This window comes from Pongo pygmaeus, chromosome 12, assembly GCF_028885625.2.
Source record: "Pongo pygmaeus isolate AG05252 chromosome 12, NHGRI_mPonPyg2-v2.0_pri, whole genome shotgun sequence".
In the NCBI taxonomy this organism is placed as follows: domain Eukaryota; kingdom Metazoa; phylum Chordata; class Mammalia; order Primates; family Hominidae; genus Pongo; species Pongo pygmaeus.
The window spans coordinates 109,994,408-110,018,782 of NC_072385.2; the positions used below are offsets into that span (position 1 = coordinate 109,994,408).

At 44.0% G+C, this 24,375-nt stretch overlaps 1 protein-coding gene and 1 pseudogene across 7 annotated transcripts in view; both read right to left on the reverse strand.

Annotated features, from left to right (window-relative positions):
• UBXN2A (UBX domain protein 2A) overlaps window positions 1–24,375 on the reverse strand; it is a 76,408-nt gene that overhangs the window by 41,498 nt on the left and 10,535 nt on the right. For 2 of the 7 annotated variants that reach the window (XM_054476529.2, XM_054476534.2), the window contains exons 1-2: window positions 22,659–22,752; window positions 4,050–4,101 (exon numbers count right to left, since the gene is read on the reverse strand). In XM_054476529.2, coding sequence (XP_054332504.1) covers window positions 4,050–4,087 — 38 coding nt within the window. In that variant the 5' untranslated portion in view covers window positions 4,088–4,101; window positions 22,659–22,752. Of the gene's footprint in view, window positions 1–4,049; window positions 4,102–22,445; window positions 22,540–22,658; window positions 22,753–23,620; window positions 24,271–24,375 lie in introns of those variants that run through there. The other 5 variants (XM_063648909.1, XM_063648908.1, XM_054476531.2 and 2 more) reach the window with 5 other exon arrangements.
• LOC129030814 (succinate dehydrogenase cytochrome b560 subunit, mitochondrial-like) lies at window positions 18,920–19,466 on the reverse strand (annotated as a pseudogene).

Below are 24,375 nucleotides of genomic sequence, written 5' to 3' on the forward strand. Positions count from 1 at the left end.
TGCTGTTTCCTTTGCTTCAGGTAAGGGACTCTGAAACAACTATTTGGGCTGCAGAACAGCCTCTTTTGTTCGCTTTCTCATTGTCTACTGTGTTCTGCATAAATAAGGTTATGAATTAGCTGTTGTTCATATGGGTGAAAGATTTGCATCTGTGGATGCTTAGATAGCACATATGGTAAACATACAACTTCACCATTTATAACCTTTGAACAACTGATACACTTAGAAAAGCAGTTTTTGGCTGGGTGCAGTGGCTTATGCCTGTAATCCTAGCACTTTGGGAGGCTGAAGTGGGCAGATCGCCTGAGGTCAGGAGTTCAAGACCAGCCTGGACAACATGGTGAAACCCCATCTCTACTAAAAGTACAAAAATTAGCCAGGCATGGTGGTGGGCACCTGTACTCCCAACTACTCGGGAGGCTGAGGCAGGAGAATTGCTTGAACATGGGAGGCGGAGATTGCGGTGAGCCGAGATCATGCCACTGCACTCCAGCCTGGGTGACAGAGCAAGACTCTGTCTCAAAAAAAAAAAAAAAAAAAAAAGAGGCCAGGTGCGGAGGTTCACACCTGTAATCCCAGCACTATGGGAGTCCGAGGCGGGCAGATCATGAAGTCAAGAGATAGAGACCATCCTGGCCAACATGGTGAAACCCCATCTCTACCAAAAATACAAAAATTAGCTGGGCGTGGTGGTGTGCACCTACAGTCCCAGCTACTTGGGAGGCTGAAGCAGGAGAATCACTTGAACCTGGGAGGTGGAGGTTGCAATGAGCCGAGATCACGCCATTGCACTCCAGCCTGGTGACAGAGCAAACTTCATCTCAAAAAAAAAAAAAAAGTCAGTTTTCTTTGCATTTTTCCCTGGACCATTGTTTTTAACAAAACATTTTTACAAATCCACTTTTGTTACAAAGAAAATTATAAACTATCACCAATATTTTTGTGTACTTTACCAAATATTTTACTTAAAATTCAAAGTACAGGCCAGGCATGGTGGCTCACGCCTGTAATCCTAGCAACTTTGGGAGGCCGAGGTGGGTGGATCACCTGAGGTCAGGAGTTCGAGATCAGCCTGGACAACATGGTGAAACCCCATCTCTACTAAAAATACAAAAATTAGCCAGGTGTGGTGGCGCACACCTGTAGTCCCAGCTACTTGGGAGGCTGAGGCAGGAGAATTGCTTGAACCTGGGAGGCAGAGGTTGCAGTGAGCCAAGATTGTACCACTGCACCCCAGCCTGGGTGACAAGAGCAAAACTCTGTCTCAAAAAAAAACAAAAACAAAAACAAAAAAAATTCAAAGTACATACTGATACATGCTCTACAACATAGGTGAACCTTGAAAACATTATGTTAAGTGAAAGCAGTCAGTCACAAAAGACCACATATTGTATAACTGCATTTATATGAAATGTCCAGAACAGGTAAATCTGTAGAAATAGAAAGCAGACGGCCAGGCGTGGTGGCTCACACCTGTAATCCCAGAACTCTGGGAGGCCAAGGCGGGCAGATCACCTGAGGTCAGGAGTTTGAGACCAGACTGGCCAATATGGTGAAACCCCACCTCCACCAAAAATACAAAAAACTTAGCTGCGCGTGGTGGTGCGTGCCTGTAATCCCAGCTACTCGGGAGGCTGAGGCAGGGGAACTGCTTGAACCTGGGAGGTGGAGGCTGCAGTGAGCTGAGATCATGCCGTTGCACTCCAGCCTGGGCAACAGAGTGAGATTCCGTCTCAAAAAAAGAAAGCGGTTTCATGGTTGTCAGGGGCAAGGCATAGGACAATGGATGGGATTGCTAATGGATATGGGGTTTCTCTCTGGGGTAATATAAATGCGCAAAAATTGACTATGTTAATGACTGCAAAAATCTGTGAATGTACTAAAAACTATTGAACTATATATATTTTAAGTGAATGAATTATATAGTATGTGAATTATATTTCAGTAAAGCCATTTTAAAATAGGCCTGTTCTAACTTAATTTTACCATTTCAAATCAGTCATTCAATTTATTACTGCACAGAAATGAGTTAATATAGCAGATCTGATTGCTATCTTTTGAAAGACTTGCTTACAAGGTTGGTCCTGGGCTGGCATCTACAAACTTGGATTTCTGATTTTTTTTTTTTTTTTTTGAGACAGTCTCGCTCTGTTGCCCAGGCTGGAGTGCAGTGGCGCGATCTCGACTCACTGCAAGCTCCACCTCCTGGGTTCAAGCCATTCTCCTGCCTCAGCCTCCCGAGTAGCTGGGACTACAGGCGCCCGCCACCACGCCCAGTTAATTTTTTTTTTGTATTTTTGGTAGAGACGGGGTTTCACCGTGTTAGCCAGGATGGTCTCAATCTCCTGACTTCGTGATCCACCCGCCTCGGCCTCCCAAAGTGCTGGCTGGGATTACGGGCATGAGCCACCGCGCCCGGCCGCACCTGCAAACTTGGATTTCTAGAAGGTTCTCATCACCCTAAATTTATAAGGATGGCTCAATGTACAGTTTATATAAACAATGTGATTTATATCAAACTCCTGCTTTCCTTAATGATAGTCTGAAAATTTAGGATGTGACTAGCTCCCACTAAAAACTCTAAGCTCATCTCCAATGAGCTTTCCTGGTAGACAATACGTCACATGTATTTGTCACAACTTGTTACTGGGGGAATTAAGTACATCCTGGGTGACTCCACTGGGTGAGGACCCCTGGAAGCTTGTGCCTGGTTTTCCCCATGCGCTTTTTCCCTTTGCTGATTTTGCTTTGTAACCCTTCACTGTAATAAATTATAATCATGAGTATAACTACATGCTAAATCTTACAAATTCTTCCAGTAAATCACCAAAACTAGGGGTGGTCTTGGAGACCTCTGACACAACTTCACAATTATTTATTTATTTTTATTTATTTTTTGAGATGGAGTCTTGCTCTGTCACCCAGGCTGGAGTGCAATAGTGCGGTCTTGGCTCACTGAAACCTCTGCCTCTAAGGTTCAAGCAATTCTCCTGCCTCAGCCTCCCGATTAGCTGGGATTACTGGTACCTGCCACCACACCCAGTTAATTTTTGTATTTTTAGTAGAGATGGGATTTCATCATGTTGTCCAGGCTGGTCTCAAACTCCTGACCTCAGGTGATCCGCCTGCCTTGGCCTCCCAAAGTGCTGAGATTATAGGCGTGAGCCACTGTGCCCGGCCAACAACCTCACAATTACATAATTAGCATCAAATATTTATATAAGCCTATAAATTTCTGAGTCAAAAAATAAATAATAGGCCAAGCATGGTGGCTCACGCTTATAATCCTAGCATTTTGAGAGGCTGTGGCAGGAGGATCGCTTGAAGCCAGGAGTTCTGAGCAATATAGTGAGACCTCATTGCTACAAAAAATTTAAAAATTAACTGGAGGCAGTAGTGTAAGCCTGTAATCCCAGCTACTCAGGAAGCCAAGGTGAGATGATCACTTGTCCCCAGGAATTCAAGGCTCCAACAAGCTATGATTGCACCACTGTACTCTAGCCTGGGCAACAGACACCCTTGTCTGTAAAAAGAAAAGAAAAAAAAAAAGAAAAAGAAAAAAAAAGATACACACATAAAATCTTTCAGATAGGTAGGTATTTATATCCTCATTTTATAGATGAGATATTGAGGCTCAAAGAATTTACCTAAGCTGCCCAAAGGCCAGAGAGATAATACAAGGCAGAGATGGGATTCGAGCCTAGGTTTATCTGACTCCAAAGCCATATTCCCACTATGACACTAAAATAGTATATCTATCACAAGAGGCTAATGAGGTAAATAGTTATTTAATTTATCAAATAACAGAAGTAATATATGAACACAGAAAATTTAACTTTTTAAAATTAATAACAAAAAAATTCAGTAACTTCAATAAAATTTGTTTAATGCAGCTATGGTAAAAAAAATTACTTCAACATAGTAGATGACAATGAAGTAGTCATACATAATTAAAACGTACTCTACTATCTCTGCCAGTGAAATGTAATAAAAATACAGGACGATATAACAAAGGCATTAACAAAGCAATTCAGTTTGAATTAACTTACCATTCTTTTATACTTTTGAGGTTATCTACGTCTTTCATTCTCTTTCACCTTACTGTAAAAGTAAAAAGAAAGTAAGTAAAAAGCTTAATATGTAAGTTACCATGTAGTCCTAAAGTATTACTTAAAAGGGTCTAAAGAAAAAGTTAGCAAACTCAAAGCTGTCATTTTCATCATCAAAATAAAGCAATGATAGAAAATACATTTTCAAGTCTGATAATCTGACAAAAGAAAGACTTCTTAAAACTTATGATGAAAAAAAGTATAATATACCATTTGACTTAGCAAATGAACTGGGCGTGTGGCTCACACCTGTAATTCCAGCACTTTGGGAGGAAAAGGTAGGAGGATTGCTGAAGCCAAGGAGTTCAAGACCAGCCTGGGTAAAATAGTGAGACTGTCTACAAAAAATGGCTGGGCGCAGTGGCTCATGCCTGTAATCCCAGCACTTTGGGAGGCCGAGGTGGGTGGATCACTTTTATTTATTTATTTATTTATTTTTGAGATGGAGTTTTGCTCTTGTTGCCCAGGCTGGAGTGCAACGGCACAATCTCGGCTTACCACAACCTCCATCTCCTGGGTTCCAGAGATTCTCCTGACTCAGCCTCCCGAGTAGCTGGGATTACAGACATGCACCACCACACCCGGCTAATTTTTTATTTTTTAGTAGAGTCGGGGTTTCTCCATGTTGGTCAGGCTGGTCTCGAACTCCCGACCTCAGGTGATCCGCCTGCCTTGGCCTCTCAAAGTGCTGGGATTACAGGTGTGAGCCACCGTGCCCAGCCGTGGGTGGATCACTTGAGGTCAGTAGTTCGAGACCAACCTGGCCAACATGGTGAAATCATCTCTTCTAAAAAATACAAAAATTAGCCGAGTGTGGTGGTATGCACCTGTAGTTCCAGTTATTCAGGAGGCTGAGGCAGGAGAATCACTTGAACCTGGGAGGCAGAGGTTGCAGTGTGCTGAAATCATACCACTGCACTCCAGCCTGGGCAACAGAACAAGACTTCATCTCAGAAAAAAAAAGTTAGCCAGGCATTATGGTGCACCTCTGTGGTTCCAGCTACTCAGGAGGTTGAGGTGCTGAGGTGGGAGGATCACTTGAGCCCAGGAGTTCAAGGCTGCAGTGGGCCATCATCATGCCACCATGCTCCAGCCTGGGCAACAGCCCTATGCATCTGCAGGCTCAACCAATCATGGATCAAAAATATTCAAGGAAAAAGAAAATAAGAAAAACAATACAACAAAAAATAATACAAATTTTAAAATTACATAACAACTATTTACACAGTACCAGGTATTATAAGTAACTTAAAGGTGATTTACAGTATACAGGAGGATGTGCATACGTTATCTGCAAATAGTATGCTATTTTATGCAACGGACTTGAGCATCAGCAGATTTTGGTATCTATGGGGGTCTTGGAACCAATCTTCCAGGGACACCAAGTGACAGGTGTAGTCTAAACCACTGGTCTGCTGAGAAGGCCTGGAAGCAACAACATACGATAAGCAATGAGCACACCAAGTGCCTATATGTTGGTTTCTAAATATTCTACTGTGTAAGAAGAATGCTTTTCTTAAATGGCTCCTTTGAGGAAAGGATAACTTCAGGGCTGGGGCAGAGAAAGATGAACATGGAAACTTTTGCCCCAGAAAAGGTACCCAAAGAATGATAAGGACAGGGCCAGGCGTGGTGGCTCACGTCTGTAATCCCAGCACTTTGGGAGGCCAAGGAGGGTGGATCATCTGAGGTCAGGAGTTTGAGACCAGCCTGGCCAACATGGTGAAACCCCATCTCCACTAAAAATACAAAAATTAGCCGGGCATGGTGGTCGGCGCAAGTAATCCCAGCTACTAGGGAGGCTGAGGCAGGAGAATCACTTCAACCCTGGAGGCGGAGCTTGCAGTGAGCTGAGACTGCACCACTGCACTCCAACTCTGGCGACAGAGTTAGTGAGACTGTCTCAAAAAAGAAACAAATAATAAATTAAAAAGAAAAAACGAAAAGAAAAAGTGACCCCAAAGCCACTCTGAAGGGGCTCCCATTGGGTAAATCTGGTAAACTGAACATCTAAAAAAATAACAATACTAGTGGATTCTGCTCCATTGAATAAAACAAAAATATGTGAGTCTACACGATCAGATTTTTTTTTTTTAATAAAAAAGATGAGGTCAGGTATGGTGGCTCATGCCTGTACTCCCAGCACTTTGGGAGGCCGAGGCAGTTGGATCACTTCAGGCCAGGAGTTCGAGACCAGCCTGTCCAACATGGCAAAACTGCATCTCTACTAAAAATACAAAAATCAGCTTGGCGTAGTGGCACATATCTGTAATCCCCACTACTCGGGAGGCTGAGGCATGAGAATTACTTGAACCCGGGAGGCAGAGGTTGAAGTAAGCCGAGACTGCGCCACAGCACTCCAGCCTTAGATGAACTCTTTAATAAACTCACAGTAATGTGACATTACCATAACCAAAATACATTCCAAATACAGTAATACACTGTGTAACAACATTTTGGTCAATGACGGACTGCATATACAATGGTGGTCCTATAAGATTATAACAGTATATTTTTACTGTGCCTTTTCTATGTTGAGATATGTTTGGATACGCAAATAGTTACCATTATATCCTAACTGCCTACAGTATTTGGTACAGTAACATGCTGTACAGGTTTGTAGCCTAGGAGCAATATGCTACACCATACAGCCTGTGTGTATAGTTGGCTATAACATCACGTTTGTGTAAATACATTGTATGATATTCACACAATGACAAAACTGCCTAATGACACTTTTCAGAATGTACCCCCTTCATTAAGTGACACAGGATTATATATACAAGATTTAAAATGTTTGAACTCCTTATTGAAAGAGAGTGAGAGAAAAAGAAAAAGGAAAATTAAACTCTTGAGGGTGACATCAACAAAATGGAAGAATAGGTAGGTCCAGGCACCTGTCCCCTCTACAGAAATATCAAAAGACAAGTAGAAACTCTTAGAACCAACTTTGTCAGAACTCTAGGAAACAGTCAAAGAAGGGTTATAGCAACCAAGGGAATGCTGAGTCAAGAAAACGGCAACTTAAAAATGGTAGGCAAGCAGCCGGGCGCGATGGCCCACGCCTGTAATCCCAGCACTTTGGGAGGCCAAGGTAGGCGAATCACGAGGTCAGGAGATCGAGACCATTCTGGACAGCAAGGTGAAACCCCATCTCTACTAAAAATACAAAAATTAGCTGGGCGTGGCGGTGCGTGACTGTAATCCCAGCTACTCAGGAGGGTGAGGCAGGAGAATTGCTTGAACCCGGCAGGTGGAGGCTGCAGTGAGCTGAAACCGCGCCACTGCACTCCAGTCTGGTGACAAAGCTAGACACTGTTTAAAAAAAAAAAAAAAAAAAAGTAGGCAAGCTGGGCACAGTGGCACACTCCTGTATTCCCAGCTACTTGGGAGGCTGAGAGGCAGGAGATCACTTGAGCCAGGGAATTTGAGGCTGCAGTGAGCCATGATCATGTCACCATGCTCCAGCCTGGGCAACAGAACAAGAATCTCTCTTAAAAAAAAAAAAAAAAAGATATGCAAAAATGGGCAAAGGACTTGTGTGAATAGACATTTTTCCAAAGAAGAAATAAAAATGGCCAATAAGCACATGAAAAGATGCTCAAAATCAATAGTTCCTAGAAAACACAAATCAAAACCATAATGAGATACTACTTCACACCCACTAGGATGGCTATTAAAAAGAAACAAAAAGCAGAAAACAAGTGTTGGCAAGGTTGTAACGAAATTGAAACCGTGGTACACTGCTGGTGGGAATGTGAAATACCGCAGCTGCTGAGGAAAAGTTTGGTGGCTACAGCAATATTCACAATAGCCAAAAGGTGGAAACAACCCAAGTATCCATCAACAGACGTATGGATAAACAAAATGAGGTGTATATAAGCAATGGAATATTATTCAGCCATAAAAGGAGTGAAATTCTGATACATACTATAACATGGATGAATGTTGAAAACATGATGCTACATGAATAAAAAAGTCAGATACAAAAGGACACTTTATGATTCCAAATATATAAAATATCTAGAATAGGTGATTGATAAAGACAGAAAGTAGGACAGAGGTTACTAGGGATTGAGATGAATGGGGAAGGACCAGGTACTTAATGGGTAGTCCCAGCTACTTGGGAGGCTGAGGCAGGAGAATCACTTGTACCCGGGAGGCGGAGGTTGCAGTGGGCTGAGACCACGCCATTGCACTCCAGCCTGGGCAACAAGAGTGAAACTGTCTTAAAACAAAAAGAAAAAAAAATTATAATGTCTCCAATTTGCAACTTCTAATGCAATAATGAATCTAGGCAATGATATCAATGGCTGCTAACATCACAAACAGAGATAACCAGACAAAAAACATGCCTCAGTGTAAAAGCTTGTACCATCATCTGTTCTTGCCAAAAATGTGAATCTGAATCCATTCAAGCCTCTAGATCGAACTACCAGATTACAGGAAATACAGGGCACAAAGGAGCATAATCAGATGATATCACAAGAATGCAATCAACAAAGTCCAGAATGTGGGAAATTCTTTAGGAAAAATGATCCATTTTCTTCAAGACATATATTACAAGGGAGAAAAATGTGATGACAGTAGATTCTTTAAATATTTCAGAAATATATCAATGTATTACAATGTATGGACCATATTTCGATTTTGATTTAAACAAATCAACCGTAAAAAAAACTTATGAAAGAATCAGTAACATCTGAATAGTGAAGGGATATCTGATGTTATTTTGGAGCAATGATTAATTTTTAGGGTGTGATGATGGGACTGTAGCTTTAAGTTTTTTAAGTCACTGCTTTAGATACATACTGAAATACTGACTGATGAATACTATAACTGGAACTTGCTTCAAACAATCAAGTGGATTGGGGAGTGGATGGAATATAATTAAAATAAAAATGGCCACAACTTGGTAATCATCGAGCTGGGTAATGAGTAGACACGAGAGTTTACTGTTCTCTCCATTTTTATACATACTTGAAAATTTTCATAATAAAATTTGGGATGAAAAACTCTACCCTAAAAATATATACACCTAGAGTGCTATACCGCAATTTCATTTGTTTTTTTAAAAGGCAGTACTTTTGCTCTATCAGAAAATTACTCTTAATAATCTAAGAGTAGCAGTAATTTCAAAGATTTGAATCCTTATGAAATATAACTTGCCTCTTACTCTCCAAATCATAAATTTGAAGCTGTGAAAAGTAATGTGAATCCACATTTAAGCTAATGACTATGAAAAGATGTATTATGACTACAATAAAGATTACTTTGTAAAAAAAAACAACAACTAAGAGCTTCATATGACATTTGGTTGATTCATGGCTTGAAAAAAAAATCAATGACTTTTTCACAATTTTAAAATTAAATAAACAGGCCAGGCATGGTGGCTCACACCTGTAAACTCAGCACTTTGGGATGTCAAAGTGGCAGGATTGCTTGAGGTCAGAAGTGCCAAATCAGCCTGGGCAACATAGCCAGATCCATCTCTACAAAAAATACAAAAATTTGGCTGGGCGTGGTAGCGCACACCTGTAATACCAACACTTTGGGAGGCCGAGGCAGGTAGATCACGAGGTCAGGAGTTCGAGACTAGCCTGGCCAACATGGTGAAACCCGTCTCTACTAAAGACACAAAAAATTAGCCAGGCGTGGTAGCACACACCTGTAATCCCAGCTACTCAGGAGGCTGAGGCAGGAGAATTGCTTGAACCCGGGAGGCAGAGGCTGTGGTGAGCTGACATCGCGCCATTGCACTCCAGCCTGGGCGACAGGGCAAGACTCTGTCTCAAAAAAATAAATAAATAAAAATAAAAAATAAATTAGCCAGGCACGGTGGCATATGCCTGTAGTCCCAGCTACTCCGGAGGCTGAGATGGGATGATTGCTTGAGCCCAGGAAGTTGAGGCTGCAATGACCTGTGATCATTCTACTACATTCCAGCTTGGGCAACAGAGGGAGACCCTGTCTTAAAAAAAACAAAACCCAGCAGCCGGGTGTGATGGCTCATGCCTGTAATCCCAGCACTTTGGGAGGCCAAGGCAGGTGGATCACCTGAGGTCAGGAGTTTGAGACCAGCCTGGCCAACATGGTCAAACCCCATCTCTACTAAAAATACAAAAATTAGGCGGGTGTGATAGCGAGCACCTGTAGTCCCAGCTACTTGAGAGGCTGAGGCAGGAGAATTGCTTGCACACGGGAGGCAGAGGTTGCAGTGAGCCAAGATCACACCACTGCACTCCAGCCTGGGTGACAGAGTGAGACTCTGTCTCAAAAAAAGAAAAAAAAATTCAGGAAATCATAACTCTATGCCCACTAACGTTTTCTCATAAGATTTCTTCCTTCAAACCTAGTATTCCTAAAATTAATTAATTGCTTCACTTTAAAAATGTCTACATATTTCAAACATACACAAACGAAAGAGAAAAATATAAACAACCATCCTGACCATTCAGACTTAAGAAGTGTTTACAGTTTGACTCATTTGTTTCTTTTTTAATAAATAAAATGGCACAGTGGCTCATGCCTGTAATCCCAGCTCTCTGGGAGGCCCAGGCAAGAGGATCACTTCAGGCCAGGAGTTCGAGACCAGCTTGGTCAACATAGTAAGACCTTGTGTCAACAAAAAAAATTGAAAAATTAGCCAGGCGTGGTGGCATGCAACTGTAGTCCCAGCTACTTGGGAGGCTGAGGTAGGAGGATTGCTTGAGCTCAAGAGGTAGAGGCTGCAGTAAGCCACGATCACACCACTGCGCTCCAGCCTGGGTGACAAGATAAGACCCTGTCTCAGAACAACAACAACAACAACAAAAAAAGCAAGCATTATTAAGATAGTTGAATACGGCCAGGCACGGTAGCTCATGCCTGTAATACCAGCACTTTGGGAGGCTGAGGTGGGCGGATCACCTTAGGTCAGGAGTTCAAGACTAGCCTGACCAACATGGAGAAATCCCATCTCTACTAAAAATACAAAATTAGCGAGGCATGGTGTCACATGCCTGTAATCCCAGCTACTCAGGAGTCTGAGGCAGAAGAATCGCTTGAACCCAGGAGGCAGAGGTTGTGGTGAGCTGAGATTGCACCATTGCACTCCAGCCTGGGCAACAAGAGTGAAACTCCATCTAAAAAAAAAAAAAAAAAAAAAGTTGAATATTATTTCATTTAAAAATATTAAATGGGCTGGGTATAGTGGCTCACGCTCGTAATGCCAGCACTTTGGGAGGAGGCGGATCACTTGACCTCAGGAGTTGGAGACCAGCCTGGGCAACATGGCAAAACCCCGTCTCTACAAAAAAATACAAAATTAGCTGGCTATGGTGGCATACGCCTGTAGTCTTAGCCACTTGGGGGTTGAGGCAGGAGAATTGCTTTAACCTGGGAGGTTGAGGCTACAGTGAGCCAAGATCGTGCCACTGTACTCCAGACTGGGTGACAAACTGAGACCGTCACACACACACAAAATTAAATGGCATGCTTTAAATGTGTGCATCTTGGGCTGGGCATGGTGACTCACACCTGTAATCCCAACACTTTGGGAGGTCGAGGCTCATAGATCACCTGAGGTCAGGAGTTTGAGACCAGCCTGGCCAACATGGTGAAACCCCGTCTCTACTAAAAACACAAAAATTAGCTGGGCATGGTGGCAGGTGCCTGTAATCCCAAGTACTCCAGAGGCTGAGGCAGGAGAATCACTTGAACCTGGGAGGCAGAGGTTCCGGTGAGCTGAGCTCACACCATTGCACTTCAGCCTGGGTGACAAGAGCAAAACTGTCTCAAAATGAAACAAAACTATATATATGTCCATTTTACTGTATATCAATTATAACGATGTAAAGTTGTTAAAAATAAAGTATATACTTATTCAGCACCTACTATATATCAGACATGAATGATTCTAGGTGCTTGGGATACATATTGAACAAAATAGATAAAGATCCCAGCTCTTCTGGACATTACAATCTGGTGGGGCTGTTTGTTTTTCACTTGGCAGTTCTCCAACATTATTTTCAACTAATTCAAAATAATCTCCTACAGTTAATAATACTGTATGCTTCAAAATAGCAAAAGGAATGGGTTTTAAATGTTCTCACAACAAAGAAATGGTAAGTATTTGAGCTGAGGGACATGGTAATTAGCCTGATTTGACCATAATGTATATATGTATCGAAACATCACAATGTATCCCATAAATATATAAAATTATTGTCAATTAAAAAATAATGAATAGGCCGGGCGTGGTGGCTCATGCCTGTAATCCTAGCACTTTGGGAGGCTGATGTGGGTGGATCACCTGAGGTCAGGAGTTCGAGACCAGCCTGGCCAACATGGCGAACCACGCATGGGCGTGGTGGCGCATGCCTGTAATCCCAAGTACTCGGGAGTCTGAGGCAGGAGAATGGCTTGAACCCGGGGGGTGGAGGTTGCAGTGAGCCAAGATCGTGCCACTTCACTCTAGCCTGGGCATAAGAGCAAAACTTCATCTTAAAAAATAAAATAAAATAGGCCAGGCGCAGAGGCTCATGCCTCCAGCACACTGGAAGACCGAGGTGGGCAGATCACTTGAGGTCAGGAGTTCGAGACCAGCCCAGCCAACATGGTGAAACCCCATCTCTACTAAAAATACAAAAAATTAGCCGGGCATGGTGGAGGGCGCCTGTCATCCCAGCTACCAAGAGGCTGAGGTGGGAGAATCGCTGGAACCCAGGAGTCAGAGGTCGCAGTGAGCCAAGATCATGCCACTGCACTCCAGCCTGGGCAACAGAGCAAGACTCCCGTCTCAAAAATAATAATAATAATAATAAAGTAAAAATAAAATAAAATAAAATATTTCCATAGTTTAGATCTGGTCTTTATTATCTCAAAAGCATAACATGTTCATTCTACTACTTTGTTCACATTGTAATCATCCTCCTAGGCATTCAAAATCCTAACTATCCTTTAAGTCCTAGCTCAAGATCCATTTCCACCATAAAGATGAAATATTAGACTCTTAGTAATAGTCTCCTCCTAAGCATTTAGATTTTTGGCATTTAAATCATATTGTCTGATATTGCTTATTATTGTTTCTTTTCACTCTCTTTATTACCAGATCTGACATTGCTGAGGATAAGTACCATGACTTAGACATTTCCTGTATCCTTCACAGTGTGCAGCAAGTGCAAAGCAAAGAGTAGCCATCCTTGGGGTGGGGGTGGGGGTGGAGAGATGATGAGAAATTATTCCAGTGATGGATACATTAAAAGCCCTGACTTTACTACTATACAATATATCCATGTAACAAAATTATACTTGTACCCCACATGTTTATACAAATAATTTTTTTTCTTTTTGAGACAGAGTTTTGCTCTGTGAGTGCACTGCACTCTAGTGCAGTGGTGAGATCTCGGCTCACTGCAACCTCCGCCTCCTAGGTTCAAGTGATTCTTCTGCCTCAGCCTCCCAAGTAGCTGGGATTACTGGCATGTGCCACCATGCCTGGCTAATTTTTGTATTTTTAGTAGAGACAGGGTTTCACCATATTGGCCAGGCTGGTCTCGAACTCCTGACCTCAGGTGATCCTCCTGCCTTGGCTTCCCAAAGTGCTAGAATTACAGGCACGGGCAACCGCGCCTGGCTATAAATAAACTTATTTTTATTTTTATTATTTATTTATTTATTTTTGAGATGAAGTCTTGCTCTGTTGCCCAGGCTGAAGTGCAACCTCTACCTCCTGGGTTCAAGTGATTCTGCTGCCTCAGCCTCCCGAGTAGCTGGGACTACAGGCGCGTGCCACCATGCCTGGCTAATATTTTGTATTTTTAGTAGAGACGGGGTTTCACTGTGTTAGCCAGGATGGTCTCCATCTTCTGACCTCATGATCCGCCCACCTCGGCCTCCCACAGTGCCGGGATTACAGGCGTGAGCCTGGCAAATAAATTTCTTCTAAAAGCTACAAGAGGGTTGGGTGTGGTGGCTCATGCCTGTAATCCCAGCACTTTGGGAGGCCGAGGCAGGTGGATCACCTGAGGTCAGGAGTTCAAGACCAGTCTGGCCAACATGGTGAAACCCCGTCTCTACTAAAAATACAAAAAAAAAAAAAAAAAAAGCCAGGCGTGGTGGCACACGCCTGTAGTCCCAGCTACCTGGGAAGCTGAGGCAGGAGAATCACTTGAACCTGGGAGATGGAGGTTGCAGTGAGGGGAGATCGCACCAATGTGCTCTAGTCTGGGTGACAGAGATTCTGTCTCAAAAAAAAAAAAAAAAAAGCTACAAGAGAAGTCTTACTTAAAGGATTTCACTGAGTTTCCGGTAATAGGTTATTGTTCTCTAGGAAATTACAAATACTTTTTTTCATCGTTTTACAGTTATACACTACTGACAAATTGCTTTTACTTGTTTTATGACAGCAAAAGAGAACGAAGATAGAACAGACTTTGAATTCAAACTGAGTTTTACTGGAATACTGGCTACATCACTTTTGAGCTAGGTGACCTTGTATATGTTATTTAGCTTCTCTGAGTCCCAGCTGCCTAAGTTATAGCATGGACATAATTATCCCCCTCAGGTTGTTCTGAGGACTGAAGATACTAAGAATACAATAGTGTTATACTCCTTTTTCTTTCCTCATCCCCCATCATAATCTGTTATAGAGATCGGTAAGAAACATCTTCAAACTCACGCCTGTAATCCCAGCACTTGGGGAGGCCAAGGTGGGCAGATCGCCTGAGGTCAGGAGTTTGAGACCAGCCTGGCCAGCATGGTGAAACCCTGTCTCTACTAAAAATACAAAAATTAGCCAGGCATGGTGGCGCATGCCTGTAATCCCAGCTACTTGGGAGGCTGAGGCAGGAGAATCACTTGAACCAGGAAGTGGAGGTTGCAGTGAGCCGAGATTGCGCCACTGCACTCTAGCCTGGGCAACAAGAGCGAGACTCTGTCTCAAAAAAAAAAAAAAAAAAAAAAAAGAAAAAGAAAAAGAAACATCTTCAGACTTAATCTAAAAAGTCCTAATTTTGACATGATTATAAAATTTTACTTTTGATTTCACGAATTAAACTTTCTAAAAGCCCGGCACAGTCGCTCACGCCTGTAATCCCAGCACTCTGGGAGGCCGAGGCGGGCGGATCTCCTGAGGCCAGGAGTTCTAGACCAGCCTGGCCAACATGATGAAACCCTGTCTCTACTAAAAACACAAAAATTAGCCATGCATGGTGGTGGGCACCTGTAATCTCGGCTACTCGGGAGGCTGAGGCAGGAGAATCACTTGAACCTGAGAGGATGAGGTTGCAGGGAGCTGAGCCCCTGCTACTGCACTGCAGCCTGGGCAACAAGAGCAAAACTCCATCTCAAAAAAAAAAAAAACTTAAAAAAAATTTTTTATATACTTATTGAACCACCCACCAATGTGTGCAAGGCACTGATTTAAAACTAATGATAAAAGTGTCAGTATCAGTATGACAGACATAGTTTCTAGTAGCACAATTTTATGGACTAATGAGGAAAAAATATACTGAATTACTAATTGTAAGCATGGCATAGAATTATGATGTAAAAATTAATTTTAACATGGAGACACCACAAAGTCACCATTACCACAGGCATTTTCTATCAAAAATTTAGTAATATGCAAATGAACTAAAATTTATTTATATCAATTGAGTGAGCTGCTACAAATGTATCACAGTCATATGACATGAATGAACCTAAGTCATGTACTATACTGCAGAGAATAAAAAAAGCCATCTGACAAATACCCAAGTTATCAGCATAAAGTTGGCACAAGAATGAACAGATGAAAAGAACTGCCTTCATTTTTCTTCGGTCTACTTCCAACTATCACCATCATCTTACACTGATATAGTATATCACAGTTCACCAAACATCTTCTCAAATATTATCCCAAAAAGTGCAGTGATGGAATCAGTCAGGAGACAGAGAAGACTGAGTTTTATGGAACATGTCCACTAACAGGAAAGTCCAGTCAAAACAGATTTGGACTACTAAGAATGTGGTATTTTAAAATGCTTACGTTAGGCCAGGCACAGTGGCGCACCCCTGTAATCTCAGCCCTTTAGGAGGCTCAGGTGGTGGGAATCTCTTGATGTTAGGAGTTCAAGATCAGCCTAGGCAACACAGTGAGACCCTGTCACTACTACAAATAAAAACATTAGCCAGGCATCACGGCAAACGTCTGTAGTCCTGGCTACTCAGGATGCTGAGGCAGGAGAGTCGCTTGAGTCCAGGAGTTTAAGGCTGCAGTGAACTATAATTGTGCCACTGAATTTCAGCCTGGGTAAGAGTGAGACCCTGTCTCAAAAAAAAAAAAAAAAAAAAAATCAATAAATTGGGAGTCTGAGACTATTCTGGCTTGGGAGACTGTCTGATTTCTTTTTTAAATCTACAAACAAAAATTTAAAATAAGTGTATAAGAATCTGAATATAAAAACTACATATTAAGAATTAAATAGGGCTGGGTGCGGTGGCTCACGCCTGAATCCCAGCACTTTGGGAGGCTGAGGCAGGTGGATCACTTGAGGTCAGGAGTTCAAGACCAGCCTGGCCAATATGGTGAAACTCCATCTCTACTAAAAATACAAAAATTGGCCAGATGCGGTGGCTCATGCCCATAATCCCAGCTCTTTAGGAGGCTGAGGCGGGTGGATCACGAGGTCAGGAGATGGAGACCATCCTGGCCAACATGGTGAAACCCCATCTCTACTAAAATACAAAAAAAATAGCCAGGTGTGGTGGCGTGCGCCTGTAGTCCCAGCTACTCAGGAGGCTGAGGCAGGGGAATGGCTTGAACCCAGGAGGCGGACATTGCAGTGAGCCGAGATCGCGCCACTGCACTCCAGCCTGGTGACAGAGTGAGACTATGTCTAAAAAAAAAAAAACAACAACAAACAATAAAAAAACAAAAATTAGCCAGGCATGATGGCACACGCCTGTAGTCCCAGCTACTTAGGAGGCTGAGGCAGGAGAATCGCTTGAACCCGGAAGCAAAGGTTGCAGTGAACTGAGATTGCACTACTGCACTCCAGCCTGGATGTCGAAGTGAAACTCTGTCTAAAAATAAGTAAATAAATAAATAAATAAATAAAAGAATTAAATGTGGCTGGACACAGTGGCTCATGCCTGTAATCCCCGCACTTTGGGAGGCCCAAGGGGGCAAATCACTTGAGGCCAGGAGTTTGAGACCAGGCTGGCCAACCTGGCAAAACTCTGTGCCTACTAAAAATACAAAAACTAGCCGGACGTGGGAACACACACCTATAATCCCCAGCTACTCGGGAGGCTGAGGCACGAGAATTGCTTGAACCTGGGAGGCAGAGGTTGCAGTGAGCTGAGATCATGCCACTGTACTCCAGTTTAGCCTGGGTGACAGAGTGAGATTCTGTCTCAAAAAAAAAAAAAAAAAAAGAGAAGAAAAAAAAGAATTAAATGCATAATTAAAAATTAAATTAAAAATTGCATATTATAATTTTATTTTTTAAAACATATATTTCATGGTCAAAAGGAATTTGAGGAGAAAAAAATGCAAAAACAAAAAACTGGCCACTTTTGTTTAGATTATGGATTTGTATCAAGGTATTATACAACCAGACATGCTATCTTTATATAGAAGCTTAAGTTTCTTGTTAAGGATAAGGCCATTCCAGGTATTAAACATGAGGGAAAAGAAACCAATGGATCACATTTCCATGTTGGGTTCCTTTTACTTAGATCTTCTATGGAATGTGATTAGGCTCCCAAGCCTCCAAGAGCAACTAACTATGATAGCATCAGAACCAAACACTTAAAAGACAGTTCATTTGTATATTTTGTGAATTCTGGTTTACTACATACTAAGTGATAGAAAATAAAATCTTTTAGAAAGTTTCAGCTTATTTTAGCTGTAATCATAGTAATGAAGAAAATATATTTTTGTCGTTTCCTAGAAATTTTTAACGGGCTAGTTATATACTCCAAGGACCAAAGTGGTAGTGACAACAGTAATTTAAATGAGAAAATCCTATGGGAAAGGTGACATTTAGGCAGAGACTGGCAAGGTTACTTACTGAGTCATTCCAGGGCTGACCAAGACATTCTCATTCCAGGGCTCCATACTGAAATGTTATGTCACAAAGGGCCCCCCCTTTTTTTAATAAGTATTTTAATTCAGTTTCAGAAAAAAATGGTACATGACTTGGATGAGAAAGCATAAAATTAAGAGGCTTTTCTAGAAATGCAAGGAAAAAAACTTTAGTATATTCAATAATTTTCTGGATCTTCCTCTTGGGTCAAAAGCTATATATTTTCTCCTCAAAGCAGCTGCTCCAAGAACTAACTAGTCCTCTTTATCTCTCTCTAACTGGGATAGACTAATTCTGCTCCACTCCCACCTCTCTTCTTTCAGTAACACTGCGTAGGTGTTAATGGCCTGGCTCTCACCAATGAACAGAACTGTCCTTTAAGCCAGCAACTCACAGGCAGTGGCACCCAAAGCCTCACCCCCAGTCCCCAGGGCAGAAGCCACAGAGCTAGCATTGTTTCCAATATCCCAGGAAGAAGGAGCCAAAAGCTGACCTTCAGCATAAATCAAAGCCCAATATGGAGAGAGAATAACTGCTTCTAGGCCCAGATTAGGCAAGCTGTGGGCAAAAAAAGGGGAGTTTTTGCAGCCACCCCATCTTTAGAAACAAGGGGAAAACTAGACCCTTTTCCATTATTACGGTCTACAAGGTACTGTACTGTTCCAAGGGGCTCTGAAAGCACAAAAGGATCTAAACAAATAAGCAGAACTTTTCCCAGGCTGGAGGTAAGACTGACAAACTGAAAGATGGGTGAATACAATAATGTGTAGAAAGATGATGCTGGTCACCTCAGTTCTTCACACAACTGCCAGCCCTAGAAATAACACAGTAAGAACCAGGACAACCACTCCAGACTGGTATAGCTGGGGAATCTTCAGGCCTTTTCCTAGGTCCCTCATCAAGCGTTGGATCCCATTCCAGGTATGATACATAAGAGGGAAGACAAGTGCAAACTTAGTTGTGCCCATCAGTGCTGGCCCCAGACACAGGGACCAATGAGTTCCAAATAAGACTCAAACTTCCCAGGGAGTAACAGGGCTGACATGCCAAAAAGAGACCCCTGTACTCAAAGCAATACCAGAGCCATGGTGGCAGATGGACATTGCCATGGGAAGAGACCAACTGTAGACAGTGACGTGGGGAGATACGGGATGGTTTGAACCTGTGTTCTTATTCCAGAACCATTCCATCTCTTCTTTGGCCATGGTTCCCAAAGGAACAGCATTTCTGACACAAAGCTGAGGACTAAAGTGCGCTCGGAGGCAATGACCACTCCAACATGTCTCAGCAAGAGTGCAGCCATCTTGGGTTCTGGTCTGGACGGAAATGCAAAGCCCATTTTAAATACAATCTCCTTTAGCTGGGCATGGTGGTTTAAGCCTGTAATCCCAGCACTTTGGGAGGCCAAGACGGGCAGATCACCTGAGGTCGGGAGTTCGAGACCAGCCTGACCAACATGGTGAAACTCTGTCTCTCTCTACTAACAATACAAAATTAGCTGGGCGTGGTGGTGCATACCTGTAATCCCAACTACTTGGGAGGCTGAGGCAGGAGAATTGCTTGAACCCAGGAGGCAGAAGTTGCCACGAGCCAAGATTGGGTCATTGCACTCCAACCTGGGTGGCAAGAACAAAACTCCATCTCGAATAAATAAAAACATACACACATACAATCTCCTTTAGAAAACCTTCCATGATTCTTCCAATAGGTGTGAATATAAAATTATTAACATGAGAAGAGATCAGTTAGGTACTCTTAAATTTTCAACACCTTCATTGCCACAACTCTAGTCCCAACCACCATCAACTCTAGGTGGTCTCCTTACTTCCATTCTTGTCCCCATCCAATCCAGTTTCTACACAGCAGTCAGGACGACTTTTTGAAATAAAAAGTTGGCCAGGCACCGTGGCTCACGCCTCTAATTCCAGCACTTTGGGAGGCTGAGGTGGGCAGATCACGAGGTCTGGAGTTCGAGACCAGCCTGGCCAACACAGTGAAACCCCATCTCTACCAAAAATACAAAAAACTAGCCAGGCATGGTGGCGCATGCCTGTAATCCCAGCTACTTGGGAGGCTGAGGCAGGAGAATCGCTTGAACCTGGGAGGCAGAGGTTGCAGTGAGCAGAGATTGCACCACTGCACTCCTGCCTGTGTGAGACTCCATCTCAAAAAAAAAAAAAAAAAAGTTGTTTGTAGTAAGACTTACCTTGCTTTAAAGTTGTTTTTTTTTTTTTTCTGACGGAGGTAAACCTTTAAACGACTTCCTATTACTGTTAAAATAACGTCCAAGTCATTTGGGTAATATTACAGGAGAGTTCATTGTACTGTTCTCTCTCTACATTTGAGTGGTTTGAAAAGTTTTCTATAAAAGTTAAAAAAAGAAAAAGCTGGTCTCAAATCCTTAACATTGCTTAAAAGGCCCTGCATCAGCCAGGCACGGTGGCTCACGTCTGTAATCCCAACACTGGGAGGCGGAGGCGGGTGGATCACCAGAGGTGAGGATTTTGAGACCAGTCTGACCAACATGGTGAAACTCCGTCTCTACTAAAAATACAAAAATTAGCCGGGCATGGTGGCGCGTATTATAGTCCCAGCTACTCGGGAGGCTGAGGCAGGAGAATCGCTTGAATCCGGAAGAGACTGCAGTGAACCGAGATCGTGCCACTGCACTCCAGCCTGGGTGACAGAGCGAGACTCTGTATCAAAAAAAAAACAAACAAAAAAAGCCCTGCATCATCTCTCTGGCCCTAACCTACTTTATCACAGCACCCTTTTGCTTCCCACACAACTGCTGAAGTTCCTGAAATGATGATCTTCCCTAGCCTCCGCGCCATCTATTTCCTTTGCCTGAGTCTTTCTTCTCTCCTTTGGGAGTCATCTTCCCCTAATTCCTATTTATCTCTAATATCTAAGCTCAAAGATTACTTTCCTAGGAAAACTTTCCCAGCTGGGATAAGTCCCCCTGTTACCTTCTCTCACAAACAACTTACATTCTTTGTTTTAGCCTGTCTTGGCTTATTGGCATTTATTTGTGTGATTATTTATTTTATTTTACTTTTTGAGATGGAGTCCCGCTCTGTCACCCAGGCTGGAGTGCAGTGGCACCATCTTGGCTCACTGCAACCTCCACCTCTCGCCGGCTCAAGCTATTCTCCTGCCTCAGTTTTTCTGAGTAGCTGGGATTACAGGCGCCCCCCCACCACGCCCAGCTAATTTCTGTATTTTTAGTAGAGAGAGACGGGGTTTCACCATGTTGGCCAGGCTGGTCTAGAACTCCTGACCTCAGGTGATCTGCCCACCTCAGCCTTTCAAAGTGCTGGAATTACAGGCGTGAGCCATCGCTCCGGGCCCTGCTTATTTGCTTAATATCTGTTTTGCCCAACGACACTGTACAGTCTAAAGGCAGAGTCTGTAATTGTTACCATCGTATCCTTAGCATACACAGTATGCTTTAGTACACAGTAGGTACTAAAATTTTTTTGAATGAAAAAAATTAAATCAAGTGTATGCTAATTAGTATACATTATTAAATTAAAATGCAAGTAAAGTACCCTCCACAGTGCCCAGCTGAAAACAACTGCTCAGTAAGTGTGAGCTTCCATTAACACTGAACTGCAGTCAGCCTCATATCATTAGTGTGCTTAACCACTCCCTCCTGCACACATTTTTTACACGTTTGGACTCCGCCAGTGCCTAGCACTAACATTAGTGTTATAAAAGATACTCTGTATTCACTGAATTTAATTGCCTTTTAAATAAATCCGACTTTCAGCATATTTAGACAGAAGACACAACATGAACTTTTAAAGTTTCCCCCCTAAAAACAAACTGCAACCGGCCAGACTTCATACTACCACATTATTTTCTGCATTCGCATCAAAACAAATCAGCAGTTTCCTATCTTTACTTATCTCAAATTACGTACATAGGAACCAACGCTGGACGCCACACGAACATTCATCATTGCTGACAAGTAATAAACTCTTTTATTACTGGCAGCGAAAAGGAAAAAAAAGGCACAAAGAAGAAATTAAGGAAATGTGAACACCAGACCTTCAAAACATCAGAGAAAGTGAGTAGTGGGAGTCGGGTGAAGTCACTAATAGGCATACTTTGTATCACTGGACTGCGATCGTGCAGCGTTCGCCTTTGAAAATAGAAACATTGTGTTGCGCAGAACTGTAAGTTTCGGAACGCCCTGCGAGAGAACCAGGAGCTGTGCCTTCAGCTAGCTCGCAAGTCAAGCCGCAGGCAGAGTCAGGGGCTCGGGGTCGCCGCTCACCTGGGCTGGGCGGGACCCTGGCCCGGGCTCCGCCGCCGGCGCCCCTTCCCGAGTCGCAAACCTGAGGCCCTCCGGAGCGAGACTCCCCCGGACACCGACGATCCGCGGCGGCCAGGCCACAGGCCGAGACCCCTCGGCCCCACCCGGCAAGCGACCGCCCCGCCCCGCCCCGCCCTCACCCCGCCGGACGCGGCGCGGCCCCGGGACGCTCACCTCCGGGCACGGCCTCCCGGCCTCGGCCTCACTCAGCTCAGGCACCGCAGGCACCGTTTGGCCGCGGGCTCCGTTTGGCTGGAGCCCTTCAGAGCCGGAGCGCCGCCGCCCCAGACCGCCTCAGGTTCCGCAGCCGCGCCGCTGAGATCCCGCCAGCCTCTCTCGGTCTTCGCCAGGCGCCCAAGCGCGCGCCGACGCCGGCTCCGCGCAGACCCGAGGAGCGCGCGCGGACGCGGGGGCGCGCCGGGGGCGGGGCTTGCCGCGGCCGGGCGTTTAAGTCCCGGCGGGAACCGCGCTAATGGCCGCCTCCCCTTCCCGCCACTGGTCCGGCGGCTAGCTGCCTTCTTGGGGAGGGGAGATGCGGGCAGCTCGGTGTGAGAACCCAGCGTGTGCTTACCTGGGTACCTCCTCAGCCTCAGAAACCATGGAGAGACGTCCCTGCATTCTGACAATGTTGAACTTGACCTGTGAGCCCTGTGGACAACGACGTTGAAGAAACCCCCACCCACCTTTTTTTTTTTTTTTTTTGAGACTAAGTCTCGCTCTTGTACCCCAGGTTGGAATGCAATGGCGCGATCTTGGCGCACCGCAACCTCCGCCTCCGGGATTGGAGCGATTCTCCTGCCTCGGCCTCCTGAGTAGCTGGGATTACAGGCGCCTGCCACCACGCCCGGCTAATTTTTGTATTTGTAGTAGAGACGGGGTTTCACCATGTTGGCCAGGCTGGTCTTGAACTCCTGACCTCAGGTGATCCGCCCGCCTCGGCCTCCCAAAGTGCTGGGATTACAGGCGTGAGCCACCCTGCCCGGCCCCTTTGTGTTCCTAAAAGGATTTACTACACGCAAACGCCCTTCCGCATGTGACTTGGTCAGGACTCAAGGATGCCCCCGTCGTTAGCTGTGACAACGTTAGGCCCAGACCCTCTAAATTCCAGTTCTTCGCCTCGCAAATAGTTAGCTGACCTGCCTGTACTCACGATGTGGACAAATTCCGGCTGCCTTGTCTTGACAGGACTTGAGTGAAGCAGCTCTCCCTGGGCCTCTCTACACGGTGACCGAGCCTCAGCCGCAGCCAGCGAGCAGCCCTCCTCATCCACCGCCTGAAAATAGACGGACCCCAAGGAAACAGTATCTGTGTGGTCTCACCGCTGCCACCTCCATTCTTCTCCCCACTTCCCCACACCCGGGTCTTTCTAGCCCTGTTCACTCATCTCTGTAAAAGGAAAGCCCTTTTCTGCCTGACCCAGGAGATCGCTGCAGATCTCTTGGTTGGAGAGTTCTCCCGGTTGCGGTAGCCTCCCCCAATCCCCACTCTCAGTTGCAATAGTTTCTTTCCCTTTTCTTGGATCTCTTCCACTGAACTCTCTCCTTACGTATATCCAGATTTGTTTTTTATTTTATAGTCCAGCATTCTCCCGATTGCAACAGTCCTTCTTTCTTCCTATTGCAATAGTTCTCCACCCTTATTGCAATAGTCCTTTCCCCCTCTGTTGCAATAATCCTTTCCAAATAAAGTCTCGGTTTGCCTAAATCGGGATTTATTTGTAAGTCTTTAGTGCTGGGACTCAGATTGAGATTGATCCTCACCTACAGACCCATGCCGTTCCCCCCACCACCACCTCCCTCATCTCCTGTTCAGCGATTTTGGGAGCCCGTGGTGAGTTCAAATCTCACTGCTCATGAGACCGTGCCTGTTGAAGCACAATAAGGAGTTAAAT